Genomic DNA, 20,120 nt, shown 5'->3' on the forward strand with positions numbered 1-20,120 from the left:
TCTCAAGAAAAAAAAAAAAAAATAAATAAAAATAAAAAAGACACAGCACCAAAAAAAATGAATGTGTTCCAGAAAGCTCTGCCAAGACTGTTAATAGTTTATTTAGATCAATAAAGCCTTCATCTTTCTTTAAGTGAAGCAATTAAAAATAAATATTAATTTGAAATAAAAATATTCAATAGCTAGATTCTGTTTTATTCAAATTCAGAAACTTTTTTTTTCCTGAGACAGAGTCTGACATTGTTGCTCAGTCTGGAGTGCTGTGGCACAATCTTGGCTCACTGTAACCTCTGCCTCCCTAGTTCAAGCCATCTTCTGACCTTAGCCTCCTAAATAGCTAAGAGTACAGGCATGCACCACCATACCCAGCTAATTTTTGTATTTTTTTTTTGTAGAGATGAGATTTTACCATGTTGTCCAGGCTGTTCTTGAACTCCTGAACTCAAGCTATCTGCCCTCCTTGGTCTCCCAAAGTGCTGGGATTACAGACATGAGCCACTGTGCCTAGCCAAAAATTATTTAAATTATAGTAGAAATACAATTTCCTTTTTGGGTCTCACTAGAATATGCTTATTTTTTGTTTCAGCAAGAGAAAGCAGCTTCTGTGGATTTGACTCATCGTTTAGAAAGCACTCTGAAGACCTGTGTAGATACCAGAATGAAAAATCTCGCAGCTAAGATGAAAATGCTGAAAGAAATAAGGTAGGTAAAAGCCTGTTTTTGAGAAGGATGTTTTAAACTCATTGCTAATTAATTGGTGCTTTGTTTAAATTGTATGCCTGCCATTTTTGCTTTAAAATTTAACCGTTGTATTTTTATGACTTTAAGGAGAGAAATTAAAGAGAGTTATTTCTGATATGAGTTTGATACTGTTTTTGTCAGTTTTTTGTTGTCATTGCTTGGAGCTATAGTGTTCTAAGGTCATAACTAAGGCTGAAGTTGAAAAAACATCAACATAGCTTTTAAGTGATAGTTTGATGGGAAACTACCATGTCCATTTGTTTTGCTTGGGGTTATTTTCAGGAGTACAGCACATTCTTGAATAACGTGTTTTCATTCAACATTACTTCATTATAACATTGAAGAAGAAACTCATTTCCTAGCTGGAGCCCCACTATCTGTGTGGAGTTTGCACATTATCTCTACTGTGGTTTCCTCTCATATCCCAAAGATGTGCACTTAGGTGAATTGGTCTGTCTGTGTGGTGCCAGTATGAGTGAGTGTGCATGAGTGTGAATACACCCTGCAGTGCAATGGTGTCATGTCCAGGGTTGGTTCTCACCATGCGCTCTGAGCTGCTGAGATAGACTGTGGCCACCTGTAACGCTGGATTGGAATAAGCAGGTTGGAAAATAAATGAGTGAATGAATATATACAAATTGTCATAAAATAAACATTTATCAAATATACAAGAATCATAATGTCTGGCAATAAATGATGTGTGAAAGCATTCAGTGAGCTCACTGTATTTGTTATTGTTTATTTTTGAACATGTGATGGTAGGGGGTGCTTCTTAAAATTTTCACTTTGCAAACATTTATTTCTTGATTTAACCCACCAATCCAACAACTCCTGTCACCCACTCATTCACCAAAGGTTGGGTAACTAATTATCTTTCTTGTTTTTATTGTTTTTTCTTAAATGTATTTATAGTACACGTGTATTTCAGTGTTTAATACTAGAAGTGCTTTGGGTCTTTATTTAGAAGTGATGTTTTTGTGACTAGAAATATGCCATAGGAACTTTTGTTTACATCAATTAGCGTGTAGTAAAATGGATTTCTTACATGCCTTTTCTCTTAAAGACATATTTACAAGTTATTTGTAGACCAAAAATTGAAGGTTCATTTGATATCATTTGAAATTCTGCAGACTTTTGAAGTTGCCTTTTTTATAGTTTTAAAAATTTTAAATTTCTTTCATATTTTTTTGTGTCATGAAATTAGAAGTCTACCCACAAATGTTTTTTGATTAAAAGTTTATATTATGTTATACATGTCTGCATAAAAGCATGTGGACTGAAAAAAAATACATGATTTTATATAAAGTTTTGAAAAGTACCTCTTCAGAGCCAGTGCAATGAACAATAACTTTTAGATCATTATTATTAAAGTGTAACTTTTTCTCATACCAACTTTGTAATTTATTGATCTTTTTGTTTTTAATATTTTACAAAACAGACATGTTAGCATCAGTGTTCGTTTTGGAAATGACCTTTCAGAAGCTATACAAGTGTTGGATGAAGGGTGCTTTACTACTCCAGTTTCTTTGAAGGGATTAGAGATAATGTGGGCAGAATACATTCTGGCTCAGGAGAAGATTAAAACTTGTGAAAATGTGGTGAGTTGAGAACTTTTCTCTATTACGGTTTTTATCTGTTGAACATAAGGAACTTTTTTTTTCTTTTTATTTTTTTTGAGACAGAATCTTGCTCTGTTGCCAGGCTGGAGTGCAGTGGCACACTCTCGGCTCACTGCAATCTCTACCTCCTGGGTTCAAGCGATTCCCTTGCCTCAGCCTCCTGAGTAGCTGGTACTACAGGCATGCACCACCAAGCCCAGCTAATTTTTTAGTATTTTAGTAGAGATGGGGTTTCACCAGGTTGGCTAGGAGGTCTCGATATCCTGACCTTGTGATCTGCCCGCCTCGGCCTCCCAAAGTGCTGGGATTACAGGTGTGAGCCACCGTGCTTGGCTTTTTCTTCCTTTCCTTTCCTTTCCCCTTTCCTTTTTCTTTCCCTTTTTCCTTTCCTTTTCCTTTTTCCTTTCCCTTTTCCTTTCCTTTCCTTTTTCCTTCCCTTTCCCCTTTCCCTTTTCCCCTTTCCCCTTTCCTTCATGGGATACATGTGCAGAATGTGCGGGTTTGTTACATAGGTATACATGTGCCATGGTGGTTTGCTGCACCTATTGACCTGTCCTCGTAGATTCCCTCCCCTCACCTCCCACTCCCCAACTGGCCTTAGTGTATATCATTCCCCTCTCTGTATCCATGTGTTCTCAATGTTCAACTCCCACTTATGAGTCAGAACGTGGTGTTTGGCTTTAGGTTCCTTTGTTAGTTTGCCAAAGATTATGGTTTCCAGCTTCATCCATGTCCCTGCAAAGGACATGAACTTATTCTTTTTATAGCTGCATAGTATTCCATGATGTATATGTGCTCCATTTTCTTTATCCAGCCTATCATTGATAGACATTTGGGTTGATTCCAAGTCTTTGCTATTGTGAACAGTGCTGCAATAAACATAACCTGTGCACATGTAGTAGAATGATTTATGATACTTTGGGTATATAACCAGTAATGGGATTGCTGGGTCAAATAATATTTCTGGTTCTAGATCCTTGAGGAATTGCCACACTGTCTTCCACAATGGTTGATCCAATTAACACTCTCACCAACAGTGTAAAAGCATTCCTGTTTCTCCACATCTTCTCCAGCATGTGTAGTTTCTTGATTTTTAATGATCGCTATTCTCATTGGCGTGAGATGGTGTCTCCTAGTGGTTTTGATTTGCATTTCTTTGATGATCAGTGGTGATGCGCTTTTTTTTTTCATGTTTGTTGGCCATGTAAATGTCTTTTGAGAAGTGTCTGTTCATATGCTTTGCCCATTTTTTGATGGTGTTGTCTTTTTCCTGTATGTATGTTTCATTTCCTTGTAGATTCTGGATATTAGACCTTTGTCAGATGAGTAGATTGCAAAAGTTTTCTCTCATTCTCTAGGTTGCCTGTTCACTCTGATGGTAGTTTCTTTAACTGTGAAGAAGCTCTTTAGTTTAATTAGATCCCATTTGTCAATTTTGGCTTTTGTTGCAATTGCTTTTGGTGTTTTTGTCTTTGCCCATGCCTATGCTCTGAATGGTATTACCTAGGTTTACTTCTTGGGTTTTTATGGTTTTAGGTTTTACATTTAAGTCTTTAATCCATGTAGAGTTAATTTTTGTGTAAAGTGTTAAGGAAGGGGTTCAGTTTCAGTTTTCTGCATATGTCTAGTTTTCCCAGCACCATTTACTGAATCAGAGATCCCTTTCCAATTGCTTGTTTTTGTCAGATTTGTTGAAGATCAGATGGTTTTTAGATGTGTGGTGTTACTCTGAGGTTTCTGTTCTGCTTCATTGGTCTATATGTCTGTTTTGGTACCAGTACCATGCTGTTTTGGTTACTGCAGCCTTGTAGTATAGTTTGAAATTGGGTAGCATGATGCCTCCAGCATTGTTCCTTTTGCTTAAGATTGTTGTGGCTATATGGGGTTCTTTTTGATTCCATATGAAATTTAAAATAGTTTTTCCTAATTCTGTGAAGAATGTCAGTGTTAGCTTGATGGGAATAGCCCTGAATCTATAAAATTACTTTGGGCAGTATGGCCTTTTTATGATACTGAATCTTCCTATCCTTGAGGATGGAATATTTTCCATTTGTTTGTGTCCTATCTTATTTCCTTGAGCAGTGGTTTGTAGTTCTCCTTGAAGAGGTCTTTCGTATCGTTTGTTAGCTGTATTCTTAGGTATTTTATTCTCTTTGTAGCAGTTGTTAATGAGAGTTCATGCATGATTTGGCTCTCTGCTTGTCTATTGTTGGTGTATAGAAATCCTTGTGATTTTTGCATATTAATGTTGTTTCCTGTAATTTTGTGAAAGTTGCTTATCAGTTAAAGTTGTTGGGCTGAGATGATGGGGTCTTCTAAATATAAAATCGTGTCATCTGCAAGCAGAGACCACTTGTCTTCCCCTCTTCCTGTTTGAATACCATTTATTTCTTTCTCTTGCCTTATTGCCCTGGCCAGAACTTGCAATACTGTGGTGAATAGGAGTGGGAGAGAGGACATCCTTGTCTTGTACTGTTTTTTCTTTCTTTCATATTTATTTATTTGTTATATTTTAAGTTCTGGGGTACACGTGCATGAGACCAACATCATCCTGGTACTAAAACCTGGTAGAAATGCAACTAAAAAAGAAAATTTCAGGCCAATATCTATGATGAACATTGATGTAAAAATCTTATATATAAAATAAAATGCTGGCAAACCGAATCCAGCAGCACATCAAAAAGCTTAGCCATCACGATCAAGTTGGCTTTATCCCATGGATGCAAGGCTGGTTCAACATATACAAGTCTATACATGTAATCCATCACATAAACAGAACCAAAGACAAAAACCACATGATTATCTCAACAGATTCAGAGAAGGCCTTCCGACAAAATTCAACAGCCCTTTATGCTAAAAACTCTCAATAAACTAGGTATCAGTGGATTGTATCTCAAAATAATAAGAGCTTTTTATGACAAACCCACAGCCAATATCATACTGAATGAGCAAAAACTGGAAACACTCCCTTTGAAAACTGGCACAGGACAAGGATGCCCTCTCTTACCACTGCTATTCAACATAGTAGTGGAAGTTCTGGCTAGGACCATCGGGCAAGAGAAAGAAATAAAGTGTATTTGAATAGGAAGAGAGGACATCAAATTGTCCCTGTTTACAGATGACATGATTGTATATTTAGAAAATTCCATAGTCTCAGCCCCAAATCACCTTAAGCTGATAAGCAACTCCAGCAAAGTCTCAGGATACAACATCAATGTGTAAAAATCGCAAGCATTCCTATTCACCAATAATAGAGAGTCAAATCATGAGTGAACTTCCATTCACAATTGCTACAAAGAGATTAAAATACCTAGGAGTACAACTAACAAGGGATGTGAAGGACCTCTTCAAAGAGAACTGTAAACCACTGCTCAAGGAAATGAGAGGACACAGACAGATGGAAAAACATTCCATGCTCATGGTTAGGAAGAATCAGTATCGTGAAAATGGCCATGCTGCCCAAAGTAATTTATAGATTCAGTACTATCCCCATCAAGCCACCAATGACTTTTTTCACATTGGAAAAAAACCACCTTAAACTTCATATGGAACCAAAAAAGAGCCCACATAGCCAAGACAATGCTAAGCAATAAAAAACCAAAACCAACACACACACACACACACAAAACAAAGCTGGAGGCATCACCCTACTAGACTTCAAACTGCTACAAGGCTACAGTAATCAAAACAGCATGGTATTTGTACCAAAACGGAGATACAGACCAGTGGAACAGAACAGAGACCCCCAGAAAGAATGCCACACAACTACAACCATCTGATCTTTGACAAATCTGACAAAAACAAGCATTGGGGAAAGGATTCCCAATTTACTTATTCATTTATTTATTTTCATTAAAAAAATTTTTTTTTCCCTGTGCTGCCCCCAGGATTCCTTATTTAGTGAATGATATTGGGAAAACTGGCTAGCCATATGCAAAAAGCTGAAACTGGATCCCTTCCTACACCTTATACAAAAATTTACTCTAGATGGATTAAAGATTGAAACATGAGGCCTAACACCATAAATACTCTAGAAGAAAACCTAGGCAGTGCCATTCAGGATGTAGGAATGGGCAAGGACTTTGTGACTAAAACACCCAAAGCACTGGCAACAAAGCCAAGATAGACAAATGGGATCTAATTAAACTTAAGATCTTCTGCACAGCAAAAGAAACTATCAATAGAGTGAGCTAGCAACCAACAGTGGGAAAAAAGTTTGGCAATCTACCCATCTGACAAAGGGCTTACCCAGAATCTGTGGAGAACTTAAATTTACAAGAAAAAAACAACCCCATCAACAAGTGGGCAAAAGATATGAACAGACACTTTTCAAAAGAAGACATTTATGCAGCCAACAAACTATGAAAAAAAGTTCATTATCACTGGTCATTAGAGAGATGCAAATCAAAACTACAGTGAGATACCACCTCACAGCAGTTAGAATGGCAACCATTAAAAAAATCAGGAGACAACAGATGCTGGAGAGGATGTGGATAAATAGGAATGCTTTTACACTGTTCGTGGGAGTGTAAACTAATTCAATCATTGTGGAAGACAGTGTGCTGATTCCTTAAGAATCTAGAAACAGAAGAAATACCATTTGACTCAGCAATCCCATTACTGGGTATATACCCACAGAATTAAAAATCATTGTATTATAAAGACACATGCACATGTATGTTTACTGTGGCAGTGTTCACAATAGCAAAGACTTGGAACCAACCCAAATGCCCATCAGTGATAGCCTGGATAAAGAAAATGTGCCACACATACACCATGGAATACTATGCAGCCATAAAAAGGATGAGTTCATGTCCTTTGCAGGGACATGGATGAAACTGGAAACCATCATTCCCAGCAAACTGACACAAGACCAGAAAACTGAACACCACATGTTCTCACTCATAAGTGGGTGTTGAACAATGAGAGCACATGGACACAGGGAGGGGAACATCACATGCTGGGGCCTGGGGGGGTGGGGGGGCTGGGGAGGAATAGCAAGGGGTGAGGGGATTGAGGAGAGATAGCATTAGGAGAATTATCTAATGTAGATGATGGGGTGATGGATGCAGCAAACCACCACCATGGCATGTGTATACCTATGTAACAAACCTGCATGATCTGTACTGATTTTCAAAGGGAATGCCCCAGCTTTTGCCCATTCAATTTGATAATGGCTGTGGGTTTGTCATAAATAGCTCTTATTTTGAGATATGTTCCATCAATTCTTAGTTTATTGAGAGTTTTTAACAGGACGGGATGTTGAATTTTATCAAAGACGTTTTCTGCCTCTTTTGTGATAGTCATATGGTTTTTGTCTTCGGTTCTGTTTATGTGATGGATTATGTTTATTGATTTGACTATGTTGAACCAGCCTTGCCTACCAGGGATGAAGCTGACTTGATCATTGTGGATAAGTTTTTTGATGTGCTCTTGGATTCAGATTGCTAGTATTTTATTGAGGATTTTTGCGTTGATGTTCATCAGGGATACTGGCCTGAAGTTTTATTTTTTGTTCTGTCTCTTCCTGGTTTGGGTGTCTGGATAATGTTGACTTTATAAAATGAGTTAGGGAAGAGCCCTTCCTTTTTCAGTTGTTGGGAATAGTTTCAAAAGGAATGGTACCAGCCTCTGTTGGTAGAATTCAGTGGTGAATCTGTCTGGTTCTGGGCTTTTTTTGGTTGGTAGGCTATTACTGCCTCAATTTCAGAGTTTGTTACTGGTCTATTCAGGGATTCAGCTTCTTCTTGGTTTAGTCTTGGTAGGGTGTAGGCGTCCAGGAATTTATTCATTTCTTATAGTTTTCTAGTTTTATTTGTGTAGAGGTGTTTATAGTATTCTCTGATAGTAGTTTGTATTTTTGTGGGGTCAGTGGTGAGATCCCCTTTAGCATTTCTTATTGTGTGTATTTGATTATTCTCTCTTCTTTTTTTCTTTATTACTCTAGATGTAGTCTTTTTTGTTATTTTTTTCAAAAACCCAACTCCTGGATTCATTAATTTTTTGGAGGGTTTTTTTTTACATCTCTGTCTCTTTCAATTTTTCTCTGATCTTAGTTATTTCTTGTCTTCTGTTAGCTTTTGGAATTGTTTACTCTTGCCTCTCTAGTTCTTTTAATTGTGTTAGGGTGTTGATTTGAGATCTTTGTAGCTTTCTGATGTGGAAATTTAGTGCTATAAATTTCCCTCTTAACATTGCTTTAACTGTGTCCTAGAGATTCTGGTACATTGTCTCTTTGTTCTCATTGGTTTGAAGTAACTTCTTAATTTCTGCCTTAATTTCATTATTTACCCAGGAATCATTCAGGAGCAGGTTGTTCAATTTCCATGAAATTGTGTGGTTTTGAATGAGCAATACTAACCTTAAATGTAAATGGGCTATATGCCCCAGTTAGAAGACACAGACTGGTGGATTGGCTAAGTGGTCAAGACCCATCAGTGTGCTGTATTGAGGAGACCCATCTTCTGCACAAAGACACACACAAACCCAAAATAAAGGGATGGAGAAAAATTTACCAAGCAAATGGCAAAAAGAGCAGAGGTTGCAGTCCTAGTCTCTGACAAAACAGTCTTTAAACCAACAAAGATAAAAAAAAAAAAGACAACGAAGGGCATTACGTAACGGTAAAGGGACAGTTCAACAAGAAGAAGTAACTATTCTGAATATGTATGTACCCAAGGAGCACCTAGATTCATAAAACAAGTTCTTCGAGACCTGCAAAGAGGCTTAGATTCCCAGACAATGATACTGGGAGACTTTAACACCCCACTGTCAGTATTAGATTGAGACAGAAAATTGACAAGGATATTCAGGACCTGAACTCAGGTCTGAATCAAGTGGACCTAGTAGAGGTCTACAGAACTCTCTACCCGAAATCACCTGAGTATACATTCTTCTCAGTGCCTCATGGCACTTATTCTAAAATAAGCCACACAATTGGAAGTACAACATTCCTCAGCAAATGCAACAGAGTTGAAATCATAACAAACAGCCTCTCAGATCACAGTGCAATCAACTTAGAACTGAGGAAATGTTATTGTTCTGGAAAGAAAAGGGAATGCAGGTACTGTAATGATAGTTTGTATAAAATCAACTTTTACAGTATCTTCATATTAATGATTTGCTTCATTTATTGCCTTGTAAGAAAAGTGTAATAGACAACTGGTGATTGTGGATAAGGGATAACAAAATCTTTCCCACTTTTGCATGAAACCTGACCTTTGGTTAACTCCCTCTCTTTGTTCCCTTGGTAATATGAGAAAATATTTCAGCTCTGTTACCAGGCAATATTACATGGTAAATACAAATTGCATCTGTACTGGGAAGAACTACAAACTACAAATACTTGATTTGGACTCTTGCAACTGGACATGCCCCTTGAGGGACCCTGGAAGCTATACCTATGGGGCTGTTATAAGAGATATTGGCTTGGAGGGGCATTAAGCTTGAAAACCAGAGTGGCTTTCATGAATGCTAATGTGGATCTTTTCTGGTCTGAGTGATGTGTTTTATGCATATAAACACTCTGCCTTACCATCAGTTAGTGTCTAAGTCACCTATTGTTGGGCGGTAGTTGTGTGTGTGTGTGAGTAGGGGTATGAAAATGAAATACTTCACATGAATTTTTTATTAGCTTAAGTACAAGTATATTTATTTCTTGTTGCAGTTTTCTTTAGTTTATTACATTGAGCTGAACAGAACTTCCTGTTTTTCTTGTAAACCATTCCCAACAACTACCGTAACATTTTCTAACACCTATGAGCTCTATACTTGTTGTGTTTGGACTTGTTTCATCTTAAGTATTTGTGGTTTTTGCCTCTGTGGATTATACCCTGTAAATCTTACTCCCTAATCATGCCTAGGTTGACCAGTTGGCAGCCTGACTGGCTCTGAATGAGAAGTATGAGCAGGTTAACGAGGCTTTTGAAAATGCCAGCAGTGTTTAGTTTGGAGAAGGGGTAAGATTTTGGTTATTTTACATTTTAACATTCTAACTGATCACTTCTGATTATGGAAGAAAGAAGATGACAGCAGAATGAATAATTTTTTAATTTCTGTGAAACACAGACAGTGTGTTTATAAACATTTTCTTACATTAACTTTTAAAATGGGCGTATTTGCTCCCATTTTATAAGTGAAGAAACAGGCTTACAAGGTTAAGGAAATTGTTCAAGATTACGTAGTTCTAATTGTTTTAAATTAAAAATTAATTAATTAATTTTGAGGTATGGTTTCACTTTGTCATGCAGGCTGGAGTACAGTGGCGTGATTACAGCTTACTGGAGCCTCAACCTCTTGGGCACAAGTGATTCTCCCACCTCAACCTGTCAAGTAGCTAGGACTACAGGCAGGCACTACCAGCCATGCCTGGCTATTTTTTCTGTAGTGATGGGGTTTTACCATGTTGTCCAGACAGGTCTCAAACTTCTTGTCGTAAGTAATTCTCCTGCCTCTGCTTCCTAAAGTCCTGGGATTGCAGGCATTAGCCACCATGGTTGGCCTCTGGTTCTCAATGTTAATTAGGAACTTGAACCCAGACATTTCTGACAGCAAAGTCTGTTCTCTTTCCATTTAAACCACACTACTGATATTAAAATACTTTTTTTTAGTAGGAGACTTTAATTAATATTGTATTAAAAAACACAAAAGTTTTGTTTTTGTTTCCTTCCGTGAATTTTTTTTCCTTTTAAATTATGTGAGTGCTGAGATGTTTACTTTTTTTTTTTTAACTTAATTTTCAGTCTTTTTTAAATTGCATTTTAGGTTTTGGGGTACGTGTGAAGAACATGCAAGATTGTTGCATAGGTACATACATGTCAGTGTGATTTGCTGCCTTCCTCCCTGTCACCTATATCTGGCATTTCTCCTCATGCTCTCTCTCCCCAACCTCCACCCTCCACTGTCCCTCCCCTATTTCCCCCCTGACAGATCCCAGTCTGTGATGCTCCCCTCCCTGTGTCCATGTGTTCTCATCGTTTAACACCTGACAGATCCCAGTCTGTGATGCTCCCCTCCCTGTGTCCATGTGTTCTCATTGTTTAACACCTGACAGATCCCAGTCTGTGATGCTCCCCTCCCTGTGTCCATGTGTTCTCATTGTTTAACACCAATCTATGAGTTAGAACATGCAGTGTTTGATTTTCTGTTCTTGTGTCAGTTTGCTGAGAATGATGGTTTCCAGGTTCATCCATGTCCCTACAAAGGACACTAACTCATCATTTTTGATGGCTGCATAGTATTCTGTGGTGTATATGTGCCACATTTTCCCTGTCCAGTCTATCATTGATGGGCGTTTGGGTTGGTTCCACGTCTTTGCTATTGTACACAGTACTGCAGTGAACATTCATGTGCATGTGTCCTTATAGTAGAACAATTTATAATCCTTTGGATATATACCCAGTAGTGGGATTGCTGGGTCAAATGGGATTTCTATTTCTAGGTCCTTGAGGAATCGCCACTCTGTCTTCCACAATGGTTGAACTAATTTATACTCCCACAAACAGTGTAAAAGTGTTCCTATTTCTCCACATCCTCTCCAGCATCTGTTGTCTCTAGATTTTTTTAATTATCGCCATTCTAACTGGTGTGAGATGATATCTCAATGTAGTTTTGATTTGCATTTCTCTAATGACCAGTGATGATGAGCATTTTTTCATATGTTTGTTGGCCTCATGTATGTCTTCTTTTGTAAGGTGTCTGTTCATATCCTTCACCCAATTTTGAATGGGCTTGTTTGTTTTTTTTTCTTGTAAATCTGTTTTAGTTCTTTGTAGATTCTGGATATCAGCCCTTTGGCAGATGGGTAGATTGCAAAAATTTTTTCCCATTCTGTTGGTTGCCGATTCACTCTAATGACTTTTTTTTTTTTTTTTTTTTTTTTTTGCCGTGCAGAAGCTGTAGAGTTTGATTAGGTCCCATTTGTCTATTTTGGCATTTGTTGCCAATGCTTTTGGTGTTTTGGTCATGAAGTCCCTGCCTACGCCTATGTCCTGAATGGTTTTGCCTAGGTTTTCTTCTAGGGTTTTTATGGTGTTAGGTCTTATGTTTAAGTTTTTAATCCATCTGGAGTTAATTTTAGTGGAAGGTGTCAGGAAGGGGTCCAGTTATGTTTTCTGCACATGGCTAGCCAGTTTTCCCAACACCATTTATTAAACAGGGACTCCTTTCCCCATTGCTTATTTTTGTCAGGTTTGTCAAAGATCAGATGGTTGTAGATGTGTGGTGTTGCCTTCGAGGCCTCTGTTCTGTTCCGTTGGTCTATATCTCTGTTTTGGTACCAGTACCATGCTGTTTTGATTACTGTAGCCTTGTAGTGTACTTTGAAGTCCGGCGTGATGCCTCCCACCCTTGTTCTTTTTGCTTAGAATTGACTTGGCTATATGGGCTCTCTTTTGGTTCCATATGAAGTTTAAGGTGATTATTTCCAGTTCTGTGAAGGAAGGTCATTGGTAGCTTGATGGGGATAGCATTAAATCTGTAAATTACTTTGGGCAGTATGGCCGTTTTAACGATACTGATTCTTCCTAACCATGAACATGGAATATTTCTCCATCTGTTTGTGTCCTCTCTTCGTTGAGCAGTGGTTTGTAGTTCTCCTTGAAGAGGTCTTTTATGTTCCTTGTTAGTTGTATTCCTAGGTATTTTATTCTGTTTGTAGCAATTGTTAATTTCAGTTTGTTCTTGATTTGGCTCTGTGTAAGTCTGTTATTGGTGTATAGGAATGCTTGTGATTTTTGCACATTGATTTTGTATCCTGAGACTTTGCCGAAGTTGCTTAGCAGTTTCAGGAGATTTTGGGCTGAGACAGTGACATCTTCTAGATTATACAATCATGTCGTCTGCAATAGAGACAATTTGACTCCTTTCTTTCCTATTTGAATACCCTTTATTTCTTTTTCTTGCCTGATTGCTGTGTCTAGAATGTCCAATACTATGTTGAATAGGAGTGGTGAGATAGGGCATCCTTGTCTAGTGCCAGATTCCAAAGGGAATGCTTCCGTTTTTGCCCATTCAGTATGATATTGGCTGTTGGTTTGTTGTAAATAGCTTTTATTATTTTGAGATATGTTCTATCAATATCTAGTTTATTGACGGTTTTTAGCCTAAAGGGCTGTTGAATTTTGTCAAAGGCCTTCTCTGCATCAGTTGAGATAATTATGTGGTTTTTGTCTTTGGTTCTGTTTATGTGGTGAATTACGTTTATAGACTTGCGTATGTTGAACCAGCCTTGCATCCTGGGATGAAGCCTACTTGATCATGGTGGATAAGTTTTTTGATGTGCTGTTGTAGTCGATTTGCCAGTATTTTATTGAAGATTTTTGCATCTATATTCATCATGGATATTGGCCTGAAGTTTTCTTTTCTTGCTGAGTCTCTGCCGGGTTTTGGTATCAGGATAATGTTGGTCTCATAAAATGATTTGGGAAGGATTCTGTCTTTTTGGATTGTTTGGGATAGTTTCAGAAGGAATGGTACCAGCTTCTCGTTGTATGTTTGGTAGAATTCGGCCCTGAACCCATCTGGACCATGGCTTTTTTTGGGTGGTTGGCTCTTAATTGCTGCCTCAACTTCAGACCTTGTTATTGGTGTATTCAGGGTTTGGACTTCTTCCTGGTTTAGGCTTGGGAGGATGCAAATGTCCAGGAATTTATCCATTTCTTCCAGGTTTACTAGTTTATGTGCATAGAGTTGTTTGTAATAATCTCTGATGATGGTTTGAATTTCTGTGGAATCTGTGGTGATATCCCCTTTATCGTTTTTTATTGCATCAATTTGGTTATTCTCTCTTTTCTTTTTTATTAATCTGGCTAGTGGTCTATTTTGTTGATCTTTTTGAAAAACTAGCTGCTAGATTTATTGATTTTTTTGTAGCATTTTTTTGTGTCTCTATCTCCTTCAGTTCTCCTCTGATCTTAGTTATTTCTTGTCTTCTGCTAGCTTTTAAGTTTTTTTTGATCTTGCTCCTCTAGCTCTTTCAATTTTGACGATAGGGTTTCAATTTTAGATCTCTCCTTGCTTCTCATTTATTACTATATATTTTTCTCTAAAGACTGCTTTAAAAGTGTCCCAGAGATTCTGGTATGTTGTGTCTTCGTTCTTTTTGGTTTCGAAGAACATCTTGATTTCTGCCTTCCTTTCATTGTTTATCCAGTCAACATTCAAGAGCCAGTTGTTCAGTTTCCATGAAGCTGTGCGGTTCTGAGTTAGTTTCTGAATTAATTTCTGAATTCTGAGTTCTAACTTGATTGCACTGTGGTCTGAGAGACTGTTTGTTATGATTTCCATTCTTTTGCATTTGTTGAGGAGTGATTTACTTCCAATTATGTGGTCAGTTTTAGAGTAGGTGCGATGTGGTGCTGAGAAGAATGTATATTCTGTGGATTTGGGGTGGAGAGTTCTGTAAATGTCTATTAGGTTTGCTTGGTCCAGGCTTGAGTTCAAGTTCTGGATATCCTTGTCAATTTTCTGTCTCGTTGATCTGTCTAACATTGACAGTGGGGTGTTAAAGTCTCCCACTATTACTGTGTGGAAGTCTAAGTCTCTTTGTAAGTCATTAAGAACTTGCTTTATGTATCAGGCTGCTCCTGTATTGGGTGCGTATATATTTAGGACCGTTAGCTCTTCTTGTTGCATTGATCCTTTTACCATTATGTAATGTCCTCCTTTGTCTCTTTTGATCTTTGTTGCTTTAAAGTCTATTTTATCAGAGATGACAATTGCAACTCCTCCTTTTTTTTTTTTTTGCTCTCCATTTGCTTGGTAAATCTTCCTCCATCCCTTTATTTTGAGCCTTTGTGTATCCTTGCATGTGAGACGGATTTCCTGGATACAGCACACAGATGAGTTTTGGCTTTTTATCCAATTTGCCAGTCTGTGTCTTTTGTTTGGGGCATTTAGCCCATTTATGTTTATGGTTAATATTGTTATTTGTGAATTTGATACTGCCATTTTGATGCTAGCTGGCTGTTTTGCCCGTTAGTTGATGCAGTTTCTTCATTGTGTTGATGCTCTTTACCCTTTGGTATGTTTTTAGAGTGGCTGGTACTGGTTATTCCTTTCTATGTTTAGTACCTCTTTCAGGAGCTCTTGTAAAGTAGACCTGGTGGTGATGAAATCTCTGAATACTTGCTTGTTTATAAAGGATTTTATTTTCTCCTTCACTTAAGAAGCTTAGTTTGGCTGGATATGAAATTCTGGGTTTAAAGTTCTTTTCTCTAAGGATGTTGAATATTGGCCCCCACTCTCTTCTGGCTTGTAGGGTTTCTGCAGAGAGATCTCTCTGCTGATGGGTTTCCATTTGTGGGTAACCTGACATTTCTTTCTGGTTGCCCTTAGCATTTTCTCCTTCATTTCAACCCTGGTGAATCTGATTATTATGTGCCTTGGAGTTGCTCTTCTTGAGAGTATCTTTGTGGTGTTCTCTGTATTTCCTGGACTTAAATGTTGGCCTGCCTTGCTAGGTTGGGGAAGTTTTTCTGGATAATATCCTGAAGAGTATTTTCCAGCTTGGATTCATTCTCTCCATTACATTCAGGTACACCTATCAAATGTAGATTAGGTCTTTTTTCACATAGTCCCGTATTTCTTGGAGACTTTGTTCATTCCTTTTTACCCTTTTTTCTCTAATCTTTCCTTCTGGTTTTATTTCCTTGAGTTGATCTTTGACCTCTGATACCCTTTCTTCTGCTTGGTCAATTCAGCTGTTGAAACTTGTGTATGCTTTGTGAAGTTCTTGTGTTGTGTTTTTCGGCTCTACCAATACACTTATATTCCTCTCTAAGTTGTTTATTCTCATTAGCATTTGGTCAAATCTTTTTTCAAAGTTCTTAGTTTCTTTGCATTGGGTAAAACCATGTTCTTTTAGCTCAGAGAAGTTTCTGATTACCCACCTTCTGAAGCCTGTTTCTGTCAATTCATCACACTCATTCTCTATCCAGCCTTGTTCCTTTGCTGGTAAGGAGTTGTGATCCCTTGTAGGAGGAGAGGCATTCTAGTTTAAGGTGTTTTCATCCTTTTTGCACTGGTTTCTTCCCATCTTTGTGGATTTATCCACCTGTCGTCTTTGTAGTTTTTGACTTTCAGATTGGGTCTCTGAGTGGATGTCCAGTTTGTTGATGATGAAGTTATTTCTTTCTGTTTCTTAGTTTTTCTTCTAACAGTCTGGCCCCTCTGCTGTAGGACTGCTGAGGTCTACTCCATGCCCTGCTTGCCTGGGGATCACCTACAGCAGCTGCAGAACAGTAAGGGTTGCTGCCAGTTTCTTCTTCTGCTATCTTTGTCCCAGAAGGATACCTGCCAGATGTCAGTCTGAGCTCTCCTTTATGAGGTGACTCTTTGGATATACAGGATTCAGGGAGCTGCTTGAGGAGACAGTCTGTCCTTTATAGGAGCTCAAGTGCTGAGCTGTGAGCTCCATTGTTATTCAGAGCTGCTCAGCAGGTACGTTTAAGTCTGCTGCAGCAGAACTCATAAAGCTCTTGTTCTTTCCCCCCAGGTGCTCTGTCCTGGGGAGTTAGGGCTTTATTTATAAGTTTCTGTTGTACTGCTGTCTTTTTTCAGGGCTGCCCTACCCAGTGAGGAGGCAGCCTAGTCACTGTCTGCCTGCAGAGGCTTTGCTGAGCTGCTGTGGGCTCCGCCCAGCTGCCTTGTGAATTTCCCTGCAGTCCTGTTTATATGGGTATAGTTAGAACTGCCTCGGCAATGGCAGCCCACCTCTGTAATGGCGGACTCTCTCTGTAATGGTGGGCTGCCTTGGCAATGGCTGGCTACCTCTATAGTGGTGGACTGCCTTGGTAATGGCGGACGCCCCTCCCCCACAGAGCTGGACCATCTGGGGTTCAGCTGTGCTTCCTGTGGAACTCAATCCAGAGCTTTTCAGATTGCTGTTTTTTTTGTGGGGATGGGACCAGCTGAGCCTGATCATCTGGCTCCCTGCCTCAGATCCACTCCCCTCTTTTTTTTTTTTTTTTTCAGTTTAATGGGCGACTCTGCTTCCCAGATGTTCCAGTCGCCTGTTGAAAAGGCACCAGGATCTGTGTGATTTCCTGTGCAGCGATTCATTGTGCTGGCGGAAACAGCCGTGCTGAGATTCATGGAGCTTTTTTGTCCAGGAATCTCTTGGCCTGGCTTCCTGTTTCAGTCCCTTTTTTTATCAGTTGAATGGGCGACTGTCTCCCAGAAGCTCCCGTCACCAGCTAAAATGGCACCCGACTCGTGTATTTTGTGCAGAGACCCGCTGCGCCAGGGCACTGGCCAGAACAGCTGCACTGACCAAAACAGCTGTGTTGGCGACCCGTGGGGCCTCTCTGCCTGGGACTCTCCTGGTCTGTGGGCCATATAAAAATCTGTCTGTAAATGCGGCATCTACTCACCCTCTGCATTTTTGCTGGGAGCTGCAATCCTGAGCTGCTCCTAATCAACCATCTTGGATCTGTTTTTTTTTTTTTTTTTTAAATGATGAAACCAATGGGCTTCACTTTAGGTCTTTTAAAATTTATTTATAGTTATAAAATAGTCTGGTTCAGTGCAAGAAAAAATATCCTAAAATTCAAGCTTTTACGTGTATGTGCCAGACACTGTTAAAGATAATAGAGATAAAAGTTTTTTAAAGACATGATCCTTTCTTTCTTGGGTACAAAATGGATATATTAATATATAGTTTCAATATAGTATGGCAAGTACTATAATAAAGTGTATAGGGTTCTTGGATATCTTTCACATACATATTTTAAAACACAGTGTTTTGGACAAATTGGAAGATTTATCCTGGTGTTTAAGTGTATCTTGAAAGATGAGTAGCTGAAGGAGTTGAGAGTGGGATGGGAATAGGAAAGAGGCCATATGGAATTAGTAGGAACTTACATACTTTTCTCAAATATTAACAATTTCATTGTTGCAGAAATAGTGTGAAAAATAAAAATGAGCAGATCAGCGTTCTTCAACTTAAATGTTCCTTTTGTCATTTTATTGATCTAAGGAGAGAAATGTTTGCCCTTAATGTTATGTTTGCAGCTATGTTTAGAGAATGTAAAGTTATTTTGGAGGTCCCTTTTTTTCATATGGGTCTTGTGCAGAAAAGACCTAATGTATTAATGGTGGTTATTCTTTTTTTCTTCTTCCAGAATGAAGGGAATATTTTGATTGCCCAAAGAAATGAAATGCAGCAGAAGCTGTACATGTCAGTAGAAGATTTTATTCTAGAAGTTGATGAGTCATCTCTTCATAAACGCTTAAAAACATTGCAGGTTGGAATTAAAAATATATTAAATATACATTAAATTGCAAGTTTATTATTCAAGAAGTGAAGTTAGCATTTACCTCGAGATGTCAGATAGTTCTCAGATGGTTGCAAAAGTTTTTCCTGTTCCCTGAATTCTAGTTTCTTTTTAATGGGATTCAGAGTTTGTATAAATATATTTTGTGACTGTGTGTATGTTTATACTGATCTTGCAAGCAAGGTAAAATGGTCAGGGACTCCAGATTCCTACCACAGTATTCACTGGGGAAATTAATTGAGACAGGAGCAATAGCAGGGATATGGGTCCCTGTCGTCCATTGCATTCTAGCAGAAAATGTAGTAGGGCTGCATGTTAAAGGGAGGAGGGATCAACTCTGATCCTTGAGTTAGAGGGTTTTTAGGCTTCATGACCAGGGAAGTTTCTCCCTGATGTGATCAGAGGCTAGAGTACTGTAGTACATATAGCTATACGATGTGGTGGAATCTTGTCTTCAGCCCTGTCTTGCCAGCTCAGCTGTGACTAATTTGGGGTGAATGAACATGACAGTGTTGTCATTTTACCTAATAACTTAATATTTCTCTCTACTTATTTAGCTCTTTTTTGTCCTTTAATATTATTTAAAATTTTTCTCTATAAGTCCTCATGAATTTTTCTTCAACTTTTATTTATTTATAATTTTGATTGCTTTTATGAAGCAATCTTTTCTTTTTTTTCTTTTATTATCTTTTCATTTCCTATTTTTGATTGAATAGAGGATTACTGTTGATTTTTATATACTGATGTTTCTCTGGCAACTCTGCCAAACTCTCTTTTAGTTCTCATTTGTCTGTTGATAATCTTTGCTTTCTATGTGTCATATCATTTCAAAACAATAACTCTTTAATCTCTTCTAGTCCTTTTACCTTTTATGCATCTTTGAATTTTTACAGCTTTAGTCAGTTACTCTAGTACTTCGCTGACCAGTAGCTAATATTGATCTTGTTGTGGACTGCAGGGAATAAACTTGATAGAAATTTGGAGAAGAAGATATGCAGGGACATCTGGGCATTGTTTCTTTCTGTCCCCCTGGATGAAGATGTAGTTTTGATGAAGCTCCACATGGCTTAAGAACCACTGGAGCCCTGGTTTGAAACATTTTTTAAAAATGGAATTGCATAAGTAATATAAATTCTTCCAGAATGGTGAAGTAAGCCTTGCATATAAAAGGGCAGTAATATAAGTAAGAATTTACCTTTCTACAATGCAACTTCTGCTTTACCCTGTAAAGGTTTACTACTTCTCACTATTAGTAAACTTAGGTCAAGTTTCTGCAAGTAAGATCATCCATAAACACTCTTTTCTTTTAATAGTTTAATGCTAGAAGACTTTTTGCCTTACCTGGCTTGTCTCCATTTCTGGTATTCCCTCAGGTCACCAAAATATTCTTTAAACTTCTCTTAATTTTGCTGAGAAATAGTTTATATTTTTCAAGTATCCAAGAAATATATTTCTATAATGAAGGTCAAATAAATTAAAGTTTATG

The 20,120-nt window shown here is 38.1% G+C and overlaps 1 protein-coding gene across 2 annotated transcripts in view; it reads left to right on the plus strand.

Moving 5' to 3' along the window:
• Positions 1-20,120, plus strand: part of STK31 (serine/threonine kinase 31) — a 492,334-nt gene that overhangs the window by 49,554 nt on the left and 422,660 nt on the right. For both annotated transcript variants that reach the window (XR_012512174.1, XM_074379615.1), the window contains 3 exons: positions 587-702; positions 2,180-2,339; positions 18,482-18,604. Coding sequence is in view for 1 of the 2 variants with exons in the window: in XM_074379615.1 (XP_074235716.1) it covers positions 587-702; positions 2,180-2,339; positions 18,482-18,604 (399 nt within the window). In the remaining variant the exon portion in view is untranslated. The remainder of the gene's footprint in view (positions 1-586; positions 703-2,179; positions 2,340-18,481; positions 18,605-20,120) is intronic.

The sequence above is a fragment of the Saimiri boliviensis genome, chromosome 10, assembly GCF_048565385.1.
Source record: "Saimiri boliviensis isolate mSaiBol1 chromosome 10, mSaiBol1.pri, whole genome shotgun sequence".
NCBI lineage: Eukaryota > Metazoa > Chordata > Mammalia > Primates > Cebidae > Saimiri > Saimiri boliviensis.